This window comes from Lotus japonicus, chromosome 1 (genome assembly GCF_012489685.1).
Source record: "Lotus japonicus ecotype B-129 chromosome 1, LjGifu_v1.2".
Taxonomy (NCBI): domain Eukaryota; kingdom Viridiplantae; phylum Streptophyta; class Magnoliopsida; order Fabales; family Fabaceae; genus Lotus; species Lotus japonicus.
The window spans coordinates 127,439,127-127,458,621 of record NC_080041.1 but is presented as its reverse complement, the minus strand read 5'-3'; the positions used below and the strand labels follow the sequence as shown (position 1 = coordinate 127,458,621).

The 19,495-nt window shown below is 37.5% G+C and overlaps 2 protein-coding genes across 2 annotated transcripts; one reads left to right on the top strand and one right to left on the bottom strand.

Moving 5' to 3' along the window:
• Nucleotides 1–4,902: 4,902 nt before the first annotated feature.
• LOC130724908 (protein MAIN-LIKE 2-like) lies at nucleotides 4,903–5,364 on the bottom strand. Its single transcript, XM_057576176.1, has one exon. It carries the CDS (start codon nucleotides 5,362–5,364, stop codon nucleotides 4,903–4,905), a length of 462 nt encoding a protein of 153 aa, XP_057432159.1.
• A 6,665-nt stretch (nucleotides 5,365–12,029) lies between these two features.
• Nucleotides 12,030–17,588, top strand: LOC130730508 (BRCA1-associated RING domain protein 1). The gene is made up of 13 exons (XM_057582533.1): nucleotides 12,030–12,205; nucleotides 12,305–12,358; nucleotides 12,462–12,532; nucleotides 12,642–12,737; nucleotides 12,824–13,179; nucleotides 13,308–13,643; nucleotides 13,786–13,886; nucleotides 14,229–14,415; nucleotides 14,508–14,614; nucleotides 15,034–15,124; nucleotides 15,714–15,879; nucleotides 16,736–16,854; nucleotides 17,126–17,588. The coding sequence occupies exons 1-13, from the start codon at nucleotides 12,108–12,110 to the stop codon at nucleotides 17,468–17,470; spliced, it is 2,127 nt and encodes a 708-aa protein (XP_057438516.1). The 5' UTR covers nucleotides 12,030–12,107; the 3' UTR covers nucleotides 17,471–17,588.
• Nucleotides 17,589–19,495: the final 1,907 nt, after the last annotated feature.

Sequence of the window (19,495 nt, the reverse complement as noted above, 5' to 3'; positions counted from 1 at the left end):
TTGATCAATCAAGATTTGTTTGATGTGGTTTTTTTGATTTATTGTATGTTGTTTTTTCAATTTTAGCTTTTTTTCCCAGTTTTACAAATTTGTCATCAACTTCGTGAATTCATGTTATTTACCAAAGTTGTACCAAAAAAATGTCATTACCAAAGTTGTAAAATATATCCTCCTAACATTACCTCCACTTGGTCTAGAACGTAACTTGTGTATTGTGGAGGGTAGTGGCAGTAATGACGGTAGCGGTAGTGGGTGGAGGACGGTGGTGGGGCGACAGCAATAGTGATGATGGTATTAAAGGATATCAAGTCACAATAATAGTGGTGAGGGAGGAATGCACATACAAGAGAAAAGAGGCATTTGGATTTTTTTTTCTAAATAATGCAAAAAATATTTTTAATTAGCAAAAAGGGTACTAAAAAAATATTTAGCAAGATGGGGTACTTTGTTGGGTTCCGCAATTAATATTGCGAATTGCAAGTGAATTCTGAAAAAGTAAAAGCTGATTGAGAAATGATGGGTGAATGATGGGTTGCAGGGTGATTGGAAAATAATTGCCTTATGATTTTGGCCGTGTGTGGATTCGCAAGAAAACTTGCGTTTTCCATGTATCCTGGCAATGATGCATGACACGGAAATAGTTGATGGCAAGGCAATGATGGGTCAATGATGGTGGCAGAGACAAGACACAGAAACCGTAAGAAATGTTGCGAATCCAACTTTTATGGCATGGGGAAGGAGCGTGTGGCAGAGTTAATGATGAAGGTTGGTGTCTCAATTTTTTTTTGCGAATTCAAAACACTATAAATTCAAAACTTAGAACTCCTGAGTCTCATAACTTTCTTCTACGAAAAATACACTTGAATATTTTCAAGTGTCCAAATCTCCTGCATTTCATAACGTTTCTGTAACAAAAAAACCTTTGCAATGGATCAAGTTATTACTTTTGTGTATTACGATGGTAGGGTTGTCCATGGCGACCAAGGTGTCGTATTCGAAGGTCGGAGAAGGTCCATGCATCTGAAGCGCAACATTACCTTCGACCGTTTGAAGAAGAAAATCCACGAAAGGTTGAAGCTGCAAAGGAACCAGATGATTTCTAGAGTCAGCTCTAGATTTATGACGACACCGAATCCCATTTTTTTTACGCATTTTGAGATAGTTGATAATGTTGATGTGCAAGTCATGATGGATGCATTTAGTCAGCAGTCATATATGGTTCAGCTGGAGCTGTATGTTGAAGTTACTGAAGCTGGAAGTTCATCAATGTTAGTGCCGACGTATCTGTCGTCTACTCAACCGAGACCCACTGAAGACGGTGGTAGACATGTTGTTGATGAGGAGGTTCTTGCAGAACCATATACTGTGCCTTTTAGCGTTATGAGTATTGAAGAGGCCAATATCGTCGTTCCTTCGGATGTCGCAGTTAATTTGGGCGATGATTATGACTACCGCCTTGACAATGATAATGTGGACGGTGAAGTCATTCCTTCAGACGATGACCACAATGAAGATGAAAGAATGCAAGAAGGAGGTGACGAGTCTGACACAGACGAAGATGGAGACCGACACGCTAATCCTCAGCCTCTGATGATACCTCATCCTGCTGATCAACCCGCAGCACCAGTGAATGTCAATGTTGAAACCCAAGGTATGTACAATCAACATATCTCATCAAGTGTTGTTTTTTTATAAATATATGGTACTTGATATATTTCTATAATTTTATAGGCCACCCAATCACGGCCCCATTATGGAGTGCTTCTTCGCATTATACATATATTAACTGGGATCACCCAGATGAAGAAACTGATTTTTATTCTGAAACGGATGTGAATGGATCATGGAAGCTCGGTGATGACTTATGTAAAGGTTTGATTTTTGAAAACAAGCGTGCTGTACTGGATGCCCTATTACACTATTGTCTTAGACTAAATCAAACTTATAAGATGAGTGAATCCAAGCCAGAGTACTTTACTGCAAAGTGTCAGAAATCCGTAGATGGATGCCCGTGGAGGATAAGGGCACATCTATCCAAGAAAATTGGTAAATGGACCATATCCAAATGGGGGGGTTCGCATACGTGCTTAAATGCGATGACTTCTCAAGACCACAAGAAGATGACGTCAACCTTCATGTCCAATTACATTCTTGGTATAATGCTTACATATGATTACTATGTCGCTACACATTTACAAATATGAAATTGCTATTAACTTACATTATTTTTTTTTATGTCTTAGGCATGGTAAGTGCCCAACCAACTACCCTATTTCTCTCATACAAGAGAGGATCAGTGGTCAGCTCAATTACAAGGTGTCATACTTTAAAGCTTGGAAGGCAAAGCAAAAAGCACTTGCTCGCGTGTTCGGTGATTGGGAGGAGTCTTATGACCTGCTCCCTAGGTGGTTGGAATATATGCTGAGGTTTTCCCCTGGATCCCATTACGAGTTTGTCACAACTAACTATAAGGACCAGTATGGCAATGTTGTTCCTGATTTCAAGAAATTTGGTCGAGTGTTTTGGACGTACAAACAATGTTGTGACGCATTCAACTATTGCAAGCCAATGATACAAATTGATGGCACATTCCTCTACGGAAAGTATAGTGGAACTTTGCTTATTGCCACGACACAGGACGGGAACAGTAATGTGTTGCCTTTAGCTTTTGCAATTGTGGAGGGAGAAACACTCGGTGCTTGGACGTGGTTTCTTCGTCTGATGCGTGTGCATGTCACCAGGAAACAAGGGATATGTCTAATATCAGACAGACACGCCAGCATTCTCTCAGCAGTGGGGAATCCATCTAACGGGTGGCAGCCACCAAACGCTTATCATGTGTATTGCATTCGCCACGTTGCCAGCAATTTCAACACCAGGTTTCACAACACAGAGCAAAAAAATGAACTGATAAATATGGGTAAGCTTGCGTCTGTTCATTAGATCAATTTTTTATTTTTTTAATATGGAATATTGAAATTTGTTTGAAATGTGCAGCTTACGAGCCTTGCCCATATCTTTTTGAGCAACGCTTAGCGGCTTTTCGAGGGCACAACACAGCTGTCCGGCAATGGATAAATGACATCAGCAATGAGAAATGGAGCCGAGCTTGTGATGTGGAAGGTCGTAGATACGGCCACATGACCACGAACTTATCTGAGGCTGTCAACAAAGTGTTCAGGGGTGCGAGAAACTTGCCTATCACTGCACTTGTTAAATGCACATATGGCAGGCTTGTGGAATATTTTGTGCAGCGAGGTTCTGCAGCAGCAGCACAACAAAGAGTCGGCGACGTATATTGTAACAAGGTCATGGAGGCCATGACAAAGAATGCGACGATTGCCCAGTCTCACATTGTGCGGACGTATAGCATAGATAGGTCCAGGTTCGAAGTAGAGGAGGGATTCAACCAGCAGAACCATCGCAGTGGTTATACGTGGCGACTGAACTTAGATGAAAGAACTTGCGAATGTGGACGCTTCCATACGTTCAAATATCCCTGTTCACATGTGATCGCGGCGTGCGCCCACCAGAGTTTAGACTATCTTCAATATGTGGACCCTGTTTATACGATTCAAAACATGGTGGATGCGTATTCAGGGCAGTGGTACCCCATTGGGAATGATCTGAACATGCCACCAAGAGCTGGGCCTAGAATTGCTCAAGATCCTGCCAAAATACGGAAGAAGGGTCGTCCAAGGTCTACCCGTATAAGAAATGAGATGGACTTGAGGGAGACTCAATCTCAGCCGAGTCGGAGATCGGTGTCACTACAAAGATAAATATGTTGCTTTAATTGTGCAAGCTCTTAAATTAATCACCATGTGTAAGCTTGAAGTGTAGTCTAAATGCATGTAAGAAATAATTATGTTAGAGCTTAAACATTGGCTCATTACTATTGTTTCTAACTTATTATGAATTGGATGCTAGTACATATATATATATAAATTATATATATATACTCGTATATATATAAACTATATATATTATATATATATAAACTATATATATAAGTTTAATCCCTAAACTAAATTTTTATTATATACTCGTATATATATATATATAAACTATATATATTATATATATATACTATATATATAAGTTTAATCCCTAAACTAAATTTTTATTATATACTCGTATATATATATAAACTATATATATAAACCCAAATATATGTAGACTATAATTTACGTAAAAACATAAATATTAAACACTAATATATTACACACTAATATATTACACACTAATATATTACACACAAATATATTACACACCAACTTTAAATTCACTAATTATAAGTAAATGATACAACAAATTTAAATGAAAATAAAGATAAGCAAAGTCCGACAAGCTACTCACGTCATTAGAACTCAAATCGTCTAATTTGGTGCGCCACCACTCGATTTGCTTCTTTGCCCACTTTATTGGTTTTTCCGGATCCGGGTCTCTCCATCTGTTTAATATATAAAAAATGAATGAACCGTAATGTTTGAATTTAAGGAAATGAAATTAGCAACGAAATTTATTATTTAAATTATGTGCATACCTTGCCGCGAGTGGGAGGCCACGGTGCAACCTCGGTGGATCTGGGCCGATTCCTGGAATCCTTAGCCATGCCCACACTTGTATCAAATAAGCACATCCGCCAATCTCTGTACGTGAAGCACCAGTTGCATAGCACAACTCATGATAGAGAAGTGCTAGTACGGCTGAACCCCAACTATACTTTGCGGTCTCCTCAAAGTCTCGTAAGAGAATGAGATATCTAAGAGGGACATGTGAACCGGTGTGGTCACAAAGTAAGAAAGTACCAATTAGTCGCAAGATGAATGCTCTTGCAGCATACATAAGTTGTATCGGGTCGGCATCGGCTAGATTATGAAAATTAAATTGCTCAGCCAGTCAAACCAACTTCAAGCCACCTCCTTTGATAGCATTGGCGGGTGGCACCACTCCGAGCAAGTCCTGTACAAGCTCAGACCAATCACACCAAGTAACTCCGGTGACAGGATTCCCATCAATGGGTAAGCCAAGATGAACAGCAACATCTTGCAGAGTGATAGTACACTCTCCGAACGACATATGAAACGTGTGTGTCTCAGGCCTCCATCGCTCCACCATAGCTGATATTAAAACTTTGTCAAGTTTCAGAGACCCAGCTAAGGCGGCTTCGTAAAATCCGGCTTGACGAAGGTGGCCTACAATTTCAGCGGGAATAAAATCTCGAAAATCCCGATATTTTCTCACTTTCAGAATTTTATTTATTTGGTTCCACGCACCAATAGACACGTGTTTGCCATCTTTTTGCAAATACAACACACTATCATTCCTCGGACCCAATTTTACCACTTCTTGGTCGGCCATTTTCAATACCTATTGAACATAATGAATAAAAGATGATAGTTAATAAAATTTAATGATAATAATTCTAAAATAATTTAATAAAACTTAATGATAATAATTCTAAAATAATTTAAGTAACAAAACTTAATGCTAATAATTAATAAAAGTTATACAATATAGTTAGTAATAATAATCAAGTCACATATGAAAACTAGTCATTTACTTATATCATTATTAACAAAACCATGAAAAAAATATTTCAAAGTAAAGGTTGAAAGAGTAGAGAAAATACCTTTATTTTGAGGGGGGAGAGTTCAAAGAAATTGACACTTTGAGAGTTGAGAGAAACTTGGTCGAGAGTTGGGAGAAAGTTGTGAGAGTTAAGAGATTTGGGAGTTGGAGTTGAGGGAGTTGGGAGAGTGGCGGTCTATATGTAGGGGTTGGAGACCGCCACAAAACACTACAATTCGCAACATTTATTGCGGTTCCATGGTCAAATCAGAGCTGCCACACGCTGCCACACGCTCCTTCCCCATGCAGCCAGACTCACGGGTCCTGTCTTGTTCCCTTGCCACCCTGCCCCATATCACCTGACATCATTGTGCCATCATGTCACCCTGAAAAGTTGGACTCGCAATAAAAAATGCGTCTCCTACCTCTAATCAATGTGTCCTCCTCGAGTCAATCACTGCACGTGGCCCTTCCCCATGCGACTAGGGACTCGCAAGAAAACATGCGGCTCCCACACACGGCCAAAATCATAAGGCAATTATTTTCCAATCACCCTGCAACCCATCATTCACCCATCATTTCTCAATCAGCTTTTACTTTTTCAGAATTCACTTGCAATTTGCAATATTAATTGCGGAACCCAACAAAGTACCCCATCTTGCTAAATATTTTTTTTAGTACCCCTTTTTGCTAATTAAAAATATTTTTTGCATTATTTAGAAAAAAAAAATTCAGGCATTTGCCTTCTCCACATTTTCAATTTTTAACACCAATAAATATATATATAATTTTTTTTTTTGAGCGTTTGATTGCACTCACAAACACTAAAAATCACTTTTTTTTTATCATTTTCTTATACGCAATATTCATTGATTCATGAGTTAATTCTTCTTTTCATTTTCTTTGTTTTTGATTATATGAGTGAAATAAAAATTGTATGTGAGTTTCTTAAGTTAATTATAGTACGACTTAAAAAAATGGTTAGTAGTTCAGTACTTATTAGATATAATATCAAAATTATGTTTACTTTTATATTTATTATAGTTATATTAGTTTGTAAATGGTGAAATTGACCCAATTAAGTGAATATTTTTGTTGATTCTTAGTACAAATAAAGATATTTTATACATTCAAATATTGATCGGTTATATTGATCAAAAGAAATATATGAGAGCAATCGTCTTCTCTTCAACCTCAAGCCCTTGTTAAAACATTGGGTCCAATTAGAGATAAGACCAAAAAAATCGGTTAAGAGGTGAAAATTTGATACATTGCATAAAATCAATAATGACTAACTGAAAGATGTGAGATACAATGTTTTGGGAGGGACAAACGTGACAGTTTAATATTATTATGATGCAGATTAGATTTTTTGATAGGGGCAACTTCTCCATTTTCCTACAACGTTGAGTTCGTTGCTAGGTCAAGTTATAAAAAGAAATTGAATTTGATACATAAAAAAGGTTAAAAACTATAACCGTCCCTGAACTTTGAGCAAGTTTTGAAAACCGTCCCTCGCCGGAAAATTATCTGAAAACCGTCCTCGGACTTTTAAAAACAAATTTGACCCGTCCCTCCGGCCACCATAAGTCCGGCCACCATGCTTATTTGTCATTAACGATCCTATGTGGCACTGCCACATCAATTAATGAATCTAGTTGGATTTTTTTCTTTTCCAATTAAATTTAATCATTTCCAAATCCTAATTAACTAATTAAATTTCATTAATTATAATTAAACTTTCATCTTCATCAAATTTCCAGGACATTTCTTACTGAAGCAGAAAAAAGAAAATTCCAGAAACACCTTCAGCATCCATTTCTATTTCATCTTCATCGATTCTTTCTAAAACATCTTTAGTTCTATTTCTTCTGTGTATGAAAGCAGGTTACAGGTATAATTTGAATCAAAGCCCATAATCAATTATTTCCAGAATCAAGCAAAAAGCTAACTTCACAGGAAGAGAAAAAAAACTAAGAACAAACCCAGAAGAAAAGGAAAGTTCATAGCTTTGGTTTGAATCGAAAAAGCCAAAATATACTCCTCTGGAAACCCATTTTTGCAACCCAATTCGAATCAGGGTTCTCTAACTCTGCAATTCCACATGCCCAATCGAATCCTCTACAATTCCCAATCTCGAAACCCTAACTCTAATTCCTCCTGAAATGGGATTGATCTGGGTACTCCTTGTGCGCCGATTGCAGCCACCACACCGCCTTCATCCGCGCCGCCGTGTGCCACGCGAGAGCCGGTGCGGACGCGGAGCTGATCGAGGCTCTGTCGGAGGGGTGGTGGAGGTCGTGGTTTTGGAAGAGGAGAGAAGAGAACTGTCTCTTGATCTGCCCAGTTCCCCTTCTGCCATATGAAGAATACGAGGTTGTAGAAGATGGGAGAAGAAGAACCAATGGAACCCTAAATCATCAGAAATTGGGGAAAAAGACTTAGATTGGGTGTTTTGATTTTGTGTTGATTTAGGGATTTAGGGTTAGATAATTAGGGAATTTTTTATTTTAAATTAAAAAAATTACACGTAGGATTCATTAATTGAGGTGGACTGACACGTAGGAGTTCAGCCCACACATAAGCAGGGTGGCCGGACCTATGGTGGCCGGAGGGACGGGTCAAATTTGTTTTTAAAAGTCCGAGGACGGTTTTCAGATAATTTTCCGGCGAGGGACGATTTTCAAAACTCGCTCAAAGTTCAGGGACGGTTATAGTTTTTAACCCCATAAAAAATTCTTAATATCTCTAAAGTATCAAAACTCATAAAGAACAATTATGATGCAGATTAATTTTTTTATAGTGATTGTAATATTTTAATATACTAATATTAATACAATTTCTAAATCGGTCACTGACTCACTAGTAGTAATGGTGGGAGTGCATGTGGAAGTGGGGAGTGGTAGGTGTCCAAATGTGCCGGTGATGTATGGGAAAAGTGTTGGGTGGTGTGGATTAGGGGTGGCAATATGAGCTGGCGGGGCGAGCCTGGCTCAACCCGCCGAAATGCGGGTTAGGTTGGGCTAGCCCATTTTTTGTGAGGTGAGTCCAGAGAGATTCAACCATACTTTTCTATGCCTAATCCCAAAAATCAAGACTCCAAAACATGCTAAAGATTTTAGACCAATATCATCGTGTAATGTTGTTTTCAAACTGATTACTAAAACAGTGGCAAACAGAGTCAAAGGGGTGCTTCCGTCTACTGTGGGAGCATTCCAAAGTGCTTTTGTTTTTGGAAGATTGACTACTGACAATGCCTCAATTGCTTTTGATTCTTTTCATTATAGGAGGAAGAGAGTCTCGGGCAAGATTGGGTATGTGAGATTAGAGTTGGATATGGCAAAGGCTTATGATCGTGTAAAATGGGGATTTTGCGTTATGTATTGACTCACATGGGCTTTCCATAGCGGATGACTAATCGGATTATGCGATGTGTATCTACTGCTTCCTTTTATGTGATGTTGTATGGTAAGCATGTGTTTCTTTTAAATCCTCTAGAGGCTTGCGACAGAGAGACCCTTTGTCTCCATATCTCTTTATTCTTTGTGCTGAAGTTTTTTCTGGCCTTCTTCTGAGAGCTCAAGAGAATCAAGCTATTAATGGTATTCGCATAGCCCCTCAAGCACCAGAGATCTCCCATATTTTCTTTGCTGATGACAGTGCTTTATTCTTCAGTGCATGTGAAGATGATGTGGAGATGGTGAATCAGGTTTTGTCTCTCTACCAGCAAGCTTCAGGTCAACTTGTGAACTTAGATAAATTTGAAATCTCTTATAGCCGAAATGTTCAAGAAGAGAGAAAACATGCCATTCAAGGAAGATTACAAGTAAAGACAGTTGAGGTTCAGTCTAAGTATCTTAGTTTACCTGCTTTTGTTGGCAAATCAAAGACTCAAGTTTTTAATTTTATTCAAGAGAGGGCATGGAAGAAATTGAAGGGTTGGAAAGAGAAAGCTTTATCTATGGCAGGCCGGGAGGTGTTAATCAAATCAGTTGCCCAATCAAATCAGTTGCCCATAGAGAGTATGATCAGTAGGTTTTGGTGGGGTAGCAAACGAGGTGAGAAAAAAGATCCATTGGATTCGATGAGATTCTCTATGCCAACCCAAGGAAGATGGTGGGATGAGATTCCGAAGTTTCAAGGCTTTTAATGATGCTCTTCTTGCGAAACAAGGATGACGTTTGACTACATGCCCTAATTCCCTGGTCTCTCGTTGCTTAAAGGCCAGGTATTTCCCTTGTACTATTTTTTTTGGATGCTCCTGTTGGTAACATGTCTAGCTACACATGGCAGAGTATTCAACAAGCAGTTTGGGTGGTCAAAAAAGGATTCTTCTGGCGCATTGGTGATGGTATGGATGTAAGGATATGAGAAGATAATTGGCTGCCCAACCAACAAGGGTATAGAGTGTGGACGCCAAGAGTGTGGACGCCAAGGCCTGTTGAATGTGATATTTCACACGTTTTTTAACTGATTGATAGGTCCAGTAACAATTGGAACTCTACTCTAGTGAACCAGATGTTTTCCCTTTTGAGAGACAACAAATTACTCAAATACCTTTAAGTGTGAGGGGAAAAGATGATAGCCTTATTTGGGTTGCTACGCCAAATGGTTACTTCTCATCACCTCTCTAGGTTCTCTTTGGAGAATGAGAATTGTGTTTGAGTTGGGTTTACTCATTTTGCATTCAATCTGTTGTACTCGAAGACACAATGTCTCTTTCAGATTAATGGAATGTTTATGTTGAATGTAAAAAAAAAAACTATCCTTCCTAAATCGACCCATTTTAGGATTATTAAAAAAACATACATTAAGACTATGTTTGGATTGATGGAACATAACGGAGCGGAACGGAACGGAATATAATGGAATGGAACAAAAATTACATTCCATTGTTTGGGTATTTTACAATGGACTGGATGGAGCGGAACAAATTTACCACTACATTGTTTGAATAATGAACGGAGCGGAATGATTAGTAACTTTTTTATTCCTACATTACCCATTTATTTTTTTATCCTTATGATATATCAAATATAGTTATCAAATTATATACCCCACCTCATCTTCTTCATTTTCCCTCTTATATTTTTTTATTTCTTTTAATTTAGTCAGCGTTGAAGTAATCAATTGAAACACGAGGAACATAATAAGTTACAATTGAGTGAATTGACAAACAAGAATGAGAAAGATATTTAAAAAAAGAAGAGAAAGAAGAACAATTGAATAATATGTTTCAATTAACAATGGAACACACTTAAAATGGAGTTGCAGAGAACAAAAGAATTGAAAAAGAACGAAAAAGGGTAGAAAAAAGCATTCAAGTACGAGAATAATGGAATAAATACGCACAGTAATTAAAAAACAACGTAAAAGAACACACATAAAGGTTTAAGGTTAGAAGGGAGAAGATTCACAACGGTTGAGTCATGGAAGGAGGGAGAAGTTACCAAGGGTAAAATAGTATTTTTATGATTAGTTATATGGTCAATTTTTCTTTCCATTCCTTTCCACCCAATTTTGGGGGGAGCAAATTTGAAGGAAAGCGATGGAGCATGATGGACCTTAAACCATTACTTACCACTCCATTCCATTATATTTTAAATAAAACAAACAATTGATCATTCACTCTTTCCCCTTCACTCCACTCCTTCCCCCTCCCCCAATCCAAACAGACCCTAACACTTTGTTTGGTTGTGGTGAGATAGAGAAGAGATTGAGAGAAGAGATAGAGATAGAAAAGAGATTGTTGAAGCACCATTGTTTGGTTGCAAAATAAGGGGATGAGAGATGCCGAATTTATGTGGGCCCTAGGCCCTACCTCATTTTTTGGTTCTCCCAATTTAGAGAGAAAATGAACAGTAAAAGGGCTGTTTTTTTTTTTCTTCTGCTTCTTGGCTTTTAGTGGCGGTTTTAAACCGCCACTTTCTTACTTTTTTTAAACTGCGTTTTTTACATTCTTTTTTTCTACTTTTGGGCTTTTAGCGACCGCTACTTTCTTACAATTTTTCAAAAAATATTATTTTAATCAAAAGTTAATATTTCTATCTCTCTTCCACCTCATTATTTCTCATTTCTCTCTCCTTTATCTCTACCATACCAAACAATTTCTAAATCTACTCTATCTCTTACCTATTCTCTCTACTAAACTTCTCTCTTTTCTAATCTCTCTTCTCTATCTCTCTCTTCACAACCAAACATAATGTAAGGGGAGCGGGAGCGGGTTGTCAAATCCCGAAAATCAAATCAAAATCAAAATCAAAATCTTGAAAGAAAGAGAGCGAAACAAAACATGAAAACTCGCAACTGGCGCCAAACACTGGCGTGAAACCAAAACGTCATCGTTGCTACGCGCGAATCAAATCCAATTTCTCGCGCCACACCTCACAGCCACTCAATCTCCTCCATACACGTGTACATCCGCTACCATCATCATTCCTCGAAACACGGTCAAAACCTCTCACTTCTCTTGTGCAACAAACACGCTCGCCCAGTCTCTCACACTCCCCAACCAAACAAACAAAAATAGAGAAATGGAAGATTCTGGAAAACCGAACAACAAGAGCAAACTCATGAATCCATGGATGCTCCACTTCCAGAAACTCGCTCTCGAACTCAAATGCCCTCTCTGGTTCGCAATCTCACCCCTCTCTCTCTCTCTCTCTCTCTCTCTCTCTCTCGTTTTCGATTTTGTGTATCAAATTAGGTTTTTATTTTTCGGATCTTGCAGTTTGAGCTTGTTCGAGAAGCCAGTGTTGCTACCGTGTGACCACTTGTTCTGCGAGTGAGTTACTTCTTCTCCTCCTTCATCTAGCTTCTTCGTGTATGAAAATGATTTCAATATTAGGGTAATGAACTCATGATGTGATTTTTCTTGTTTTGAACAGTTCCTGCTTGGTTGATAGCTCCCTTTCTGGCTCTGAATGTGCTGTTTGCAAAACTAAGTATGCTCAAACAGGTAAATTATTACCAATCAACAATCTGATTGTGTTGCCACTTGCCAGAATGCTTTTTATCTGTACTGATAATTTTACTTGCATTCGCTATGCGTTGATTGCGGTTTTCAGATATAAGAAATGTGCCGTTTGTGGAAAATATGGTAGCGATCTATAGAAGCTTGGATGCATCTTTTTGTGCTAGTATGTTGCAGCAACGCTCTAATGGTACAGCCGCTAGTTATTTTTTAATAGCTCATTGCTTGATGTTGGGTAATTGGGTTGATACTGTTTATGTTAATTTGTCAATGTAGATGATTCTAGGGTTTTGCAGCAATGCCAGACATTTCGCGATTCAAGCTATAGTAATATTAAGAAGGCTGATAATTTTTCACAAAGTTCACCCAATTCTAATGGGTTTGGGGTTGGTGAGAATCGCAAATCTATGATTACAATGCATGTTAAACCAGAGGAGCTTGAGATGTCTAGTGGGGGAAGAGCTGGCTTTCGTAATGATGTAAAGCCTTATCCAATGCAACGCTCCCGGGTTGAAATTGGGGACCATGTGGAAATGGATGTGAATCAAGTGACACAAGCTGCAGTCTACAGCCCTCCATTTTGTGATACCAAAGGTTCGGATAATGACTGCAGCGAACTAGACAGTGATCATGTAAGATTAAACACAGAACTCTTATCCATGATCTTACTTATTTACATATTTGAAAGTTGCCTCTCATATTTAGTAGGCTCAATACTCTTTCAATTTGGTGCCTCATTCTCATAAACTCTTCATTTCAGCCATTCAATCCTGAGATATTGGAAAATTCTTCATTGAAGAGAGCAAGCACAGGAAAAGGAAATTTGAAAGAAAGAAAGTCTCAGTTCAGGTCTGAAAGTTCGGCATCTGAAACTGATAAACCTACAAGAGATCTCAAGAGAAAAAAATATCTTAACAAAGGAGATGATCATATTCAACATGTCTCCACACATCATAGTAAGCTTGTGGATTCCCACTGTGGTCTGGACCTTAAATCTGGAAAGGAGCCGGGTGAGCTGTTGCCTGCAAACATACCAATTGATTTGAATCCAAGTACAAGTATCTGTTCGTTTTGCCAATCCTCCGAAACTTCAGAGGTAATATTGATATGCTTAAACTTCATGCACATCGCCACTGCCTGTCCATCCCTCTTTCCTTGAAAGCTATGTAATCTATTGATATCGCCACTGGATTATGTGTTAAAATTCTTTTTGTGGTCTTCATGGAAATTTTTTGTAGGCTACTGGACCCATGCTTCATTATGCAAATGGAAAGTCAGTTATAGGAGATGCTGCAATGCAACCGAATGTCATACACGTGCATAGATGCTGTGTTGACTGGTATGCTAACTTGATATTTGGAGTGTTCAGTATGATAGCTTCCTGATGTATGTTTCAAGTCAAATTTAGGACTTACAATTACCGGGTATTGGACTTTGAGGTGTGAGAATATGAGGGAAAGTGCAAGAAAATTAGAGGAAATGTAGATAGATTTTTTTTGATTCATTAGAGAGGACTGCAATCTAACAAGAACAAATGGAGCATTTGGTTGATAAATATGGTTTAAACTTTGGGGAAATGTAGATAGATTTTTTTCTAATATGCACTTGTCAAACATTTGTGTTCTCTTTTAGTTCTGTTAGCATTTGGTTGATAAATATGGTTTAAACTTTGGGGATCCAGGGCACCACAAGTGTATTTTGTTGATGAAACTTGTAAGAACTTGAAGGCAGAAGTGGCAAGGGGAGCAAAGCTGAAATGCAGCACATGTGGTCTAAAAGGAGCTGCTCTTGGCTGCTATGTCAAATCATGTAAAAGAACTTATCATGTTCCTTGTGCAATGGATGTTTCAACTTGCCGCTGGGATCAAGTACTTCTTCTTTTATGTTCTTTTTGGGAATGTTAAAACAATATTTACTCGGTTCACTTATTTAAATTTTAATGATGTATTCTCTTGTTCAGGAGAAGTATCTCTTGCTCTGTCCTGTTCACTCTAATGCCAAATTTCCACATGAGAAATCCAGGCCTAAAAAACAGGCAACACAGGAGCATCCTGCTTCAGCTCATTTGTATGTTTTCTTCTAATGCTCTACTATTTAAGTTTGGTAGCATGGTATTGTTATAGTGGCACGCACTGCTCTGTTTCCCAACATGTTGATAAATTTACAGGGTTTTCAAGCCAATTGGTCATTTACTTCTAACATTGATTCAGTATATTAAAGTTTAAACCAAAGCACATCACATTTTACCACGATAATAAATATAGTGCATTTTCCAAGGCCAATAATTTTGCAGAATTCATAGTGCACTGATAACTCACTCACGTATTTCTTATTGAGTGGATTTCAAGTTAAGTTCACTGGAACTGTTTTGTTTACCATAAGACCCAACCTTTAGAAGGAAGCTATAGCATATCATTTTGCTATCATCGGCTTGCATTTTCCTGTCTCCTTTTGATACTATTTCCAAGGTTCTCTACTGCATGCAGATCATCTCAGCTTTCAAACCCGCTTGGAGCTTTTCATGATGATGGTAAAAAAGTGGTTTTTTGTGGCTCTGCTCTATCAGATGAAGAAAAGGTTTGTTTCTGTTTTGCAGCGGTTAATTCTTTTTAATGTCTTCATAGTCTTAACTTTTTTGTTAGAACCATGGGTAGGAAGGGGAGTATTGAGAATCTTCGTGTTATGGCTGTGGTGGTAAGTGGAAGAGGAGAGGTTCTGGGGTATTCAGTTATACTACTATAGGAATGAGTATATGTAGCAGCAGGAGAGTGGAAGAAAGAGAGCTAGTGACAAATTAAGGGGATTCTTGGTGGGTAGGCCTCTTTGAAGTTTGGGGGCTCAATCTTGAATTGGGGCATTTCTTGCGTAAGGAGTTAGTCTTCATTTCCCTGATCAGTGGAACCAGTTCCTAGCATTTTCCTGTGACCTCTAGTTACAATTTCATTTCAAAATGTACAAAGTGGATGCTGAATTTTTTGATAAGTTGAAATGTCTTACAGTGGTGAAAGTACTTATTTGTACATCTTGTCAATGTGTTTCTATTATGCACTGTAGAGTTGATGAAGAGTATGCCAAATCATCCTGTTCTATAGTCTATATCATATGATTAACTAATCAATATATTTCACTTACCTTGTTATTCATATTTCCCCTGCTGATGGTGCAGGTGCTACTGATCAATTTCGCAAGCAAGGTTGGTGCTACAGTGACTAAGTTCTGGACCTCAGATGTCACCCATGTGATTGCAGCAACTGATGCAAATGGAGCATGCTCTAGGACGCTGAAAGTCCTCATGGCAATTCTAAATGGACGATGGGTTCTGAAAATTGATTGTAAGTAATTTAGGTTGTTTGGATTCTAATGTTGAGTTCTTGGTTTTGAATTGTTGTTCAACTGATTTTGATTACTTAACACTCATTGATGAATCACTTGCTGGCTTCTCTCTTTGATTTTTACTTTGCAAAGTTGCAGTGTCTTTAATTTGTATGACTTCCTGTTTGAGGGTTCAGAAGATGACTTTTAGTTTGGGGGACAATGTGAACAAAGTCAATCATGTTCCATATATTGTTTCAGTCTCCTCGTATGAACTGGCCCCTCAAAGTGAAATCTCGTTATTTGATTCTTTAGTATCTTTGATTTGTAGTAGTTACTTAATTTTATTAAGAACTTGTACATTGGGACATTGATTTATCTGCTCATGAAAATCTTGTAATACCTCTAAGGCTCTAATAAGTGATAATGAAGCCTTGGTAATACATTAAGTATATCATGGCCTTTATCATACTACTATCATTGTTTTGGTGATGTGTAGCCGTGTAGGACGTGCACTATTGACCTGGTGGTGGGGCTCTTAATGGGGCTTGAGGAGGAATGGGGTGAAGGACAGGGGAGATGAAATTGACCATTACTCTCATTTAATGTCTCTTGTTCCTAGAATTTGAGTTGTGATGATATGACAGGCTGCTTTTATTTATATTTTTAAATTTGTCAGTGTTTTGAAACTTGATTTTCTAGTTCTGCACTTGCCTTTTAATATTTTTTTCCCTTTAATTCATGTTTAACAGTCTATCATTAAGTGCCGTGGTCTTGCCATGCTTATGTGTGCTTGTTTTCCATTCTGTTTTGTCATGCTTATTCATATATTTAATTATTTATATTGATGTTGATATTATCTATCTTGTATTGTAGGGATCAAAGCATGCATGAAAGTGATGAGTCTTGTCGAAGAAGAACCATATGAAATTAGTCTTGACAACCAAGGGTGTAATGGTGGCCCAAAAGCTGGCAGACTTAGTGCTCTGGCCAATGTAAACATTCTTTCATTTCATTGTGTGTAATGGAAAGCCATGAGCTCTCAATTGTACCGTCAATTATAATATTAAGGATCTTGATGTATGTTTTTTTATTGTCCATGTTTGGCAAATGAACTAATTTGTTGTGTTTAGCTCACAAGTGACTGTCATTTTTAGTTTTTCTTTTCTTTTGAACCTGCAGATCTCTGTTGATATTTGTTATTTAGTTGGTAAATCTCTGCTTTTGACTTACAATATAGTTCTAATATTCTATTTGTATGTGCAGGAGCCAAAGCTATTTAGTGGCTTAAAGTTTTACTTCTCTGGTGATTATGTGTCGAGTTATAAGGAAGATCTTGAAGATTTAGTTGAAGTGGGAGGAGGTGCGGTTTTGACAAGCAAGGATAAATTAGAAGCTAAAAGACATGAATTTGAAGTGACTTCAAATTTGCTGATTGTTTACAATCTTGATCCGCCACAAGGAAGTAAATTGGGGGATGAAGTTTCAACTCTTTGGCAGAGACTAAATGAGGCTGAAGATCTAGCTGCCAATACTGGTTCCCAAGTCATTGGACACACATGGATTCTGGAGTCAATTGCTGCGTGTAAGTTGCAGCCTTTTATTTGCTAAAACATTTTCAGTAGCTGATATTTTGTCCCTCTTTTGATAGGGTCTTTATTCTGCAAAAGATTCGATCAATTATGTACAAAATGTCAATTGAATTTATATCTTGTTATGTTATTTATGATATTGAGGGATACTAGCAATACGTTTTACCGTTTGTTATTTAGTAAAATGTATTTCATATTTACTAAATTAGGTGATTCACTCTTTATTTGATGGGAGTCATTCTTTATTTAATGACACTCACATAATTTCGTATCCCAAGTGTTCGCAGAGTGCATAGAGTAATGTTTAGAATAATATGTTGCTTATTTTAACATATAATGGTTGAATTACATCTCAACCCTCTTGGAAGGAGACTTCTGCTTGTACACTGCTTCCCTCGTAGATCTTTATCTCCTCCCTCTTGCTTCCCTCGTAGATCTTTATCTCCTCCCTCTGTAATGTGCTATCTGTCCTCTCGTTCTTTTTACCTATCTCATGTTTGATCTAATGACTGAATCAATATCCCCTAGTTGGTTACTTGTTTTCTCTTTGCCATCCAACACATTACAAAGGATATTATCCCCAAGGTAACTGATCTTATCATGTCCTAATTTTTGCAGAGGGATGTATATTGTTATTGTAGATGGTTTTGGGATAACATTTTAGTTTAATTTGTTATTACAAGTGAGGAATATCTGGGTTCAAATTTGGTAAAAATGCAACTATATTGGTCACACTTGGATTCTGGAGTCAATTGCTGAGTGTAAGTTGCTGCCTTTTGTTAGCTAAAGCACATTCTACCTGATATTTTGTCCCTCTTTTGATAGGATCTTTATTCTGCAAAAGATTTGATCAATTATGTACAGAATGTCAGTTGGATTTATATCTTGTTTTGTAATCTATGATATTGAGGGATGATAGCAATATGTTTTACCCTTTGTTATTAGTGAAATGTATTTGTGATCTACTAAATTAGGCGATTCACTCTTTATTTGATGGGAGTCATTCTTTATTTAACGACTAACATAATTTCATATACTAAGTGTTAGAAGAGTGCATAGAGTAATGTTTAGAATAATATGTTGCTCGTTTTAAACATATAACGGTTGAGGGGTACCTAGAATTACATTAAAGCAAAGGATGAGAAGTTACTTATATTTTCCTAATCCTTTATCATCGATGTGAAACTCATCATGATGACTATTAATACTCTTAAGATGAGAAGCGAGCACTGCTTTCAGCTTTGAGCTCGTAAATGGCAAGGGCTAAGTGAAAAGGAGTGGCGGGAGGTGGCAGGACTGAGCTAAAGCTCTTTGTTTTATAGAAGTGCATTTACTAGTACTTGGTATTTGGTTGTGCAGTGCTTTGACCTGCTTTGGCATGTTCTAGAACTGTCCAGAGATGCAGGGTTCATCTCCAAGACTGGTTTTTTGTATGCTACATGAACATTATAGGCAAAGAACTTGGCAGCAACTAGAAAGCAAAGGAAGTTGGCAATGCTCAGTAGTCAGTACCACCATGAATGCATAATAATAATAATAATCTAAAGGCTTAATACATCAGAAGGCCCCTGAATTTGTAAAGGAAATCAGTTTCAGGACCTGTAAAATTTTCGCATCAAATTGGATCCCTAAGAATTTTTTTTTAATTTAATTAAGGACAAAGTGTGTCTGATGCTGAAGTGGCTTCAATTTTAGCCTACTCAGCTTTTCCACGTGGCATTTTATTTTTTTTAAATTGAAAAAATTTCTAAAACTTAATTTTTTAAATCCAACTCATATATTAAAGCATAAATAAAAAATAAAAACTTAATAAAATATCTAATATAAATAAAAACCTAAATCTCAAAATCTAACTTAGGCCCCGTTTGAAAAAACAGCTTAATTAAGCGCTTATGGTCATAAGCGCTTATGACATAAGCGCTTATTCATAAGCTATTTTTAAAAATTTATTGAAATAAATTAAAAATAAACTATATATAAGCATAAGCTGTTTTTCATAAGCTATCCTGAATAGCTTATGAGAATAAGCTGAAAATAGCCTATG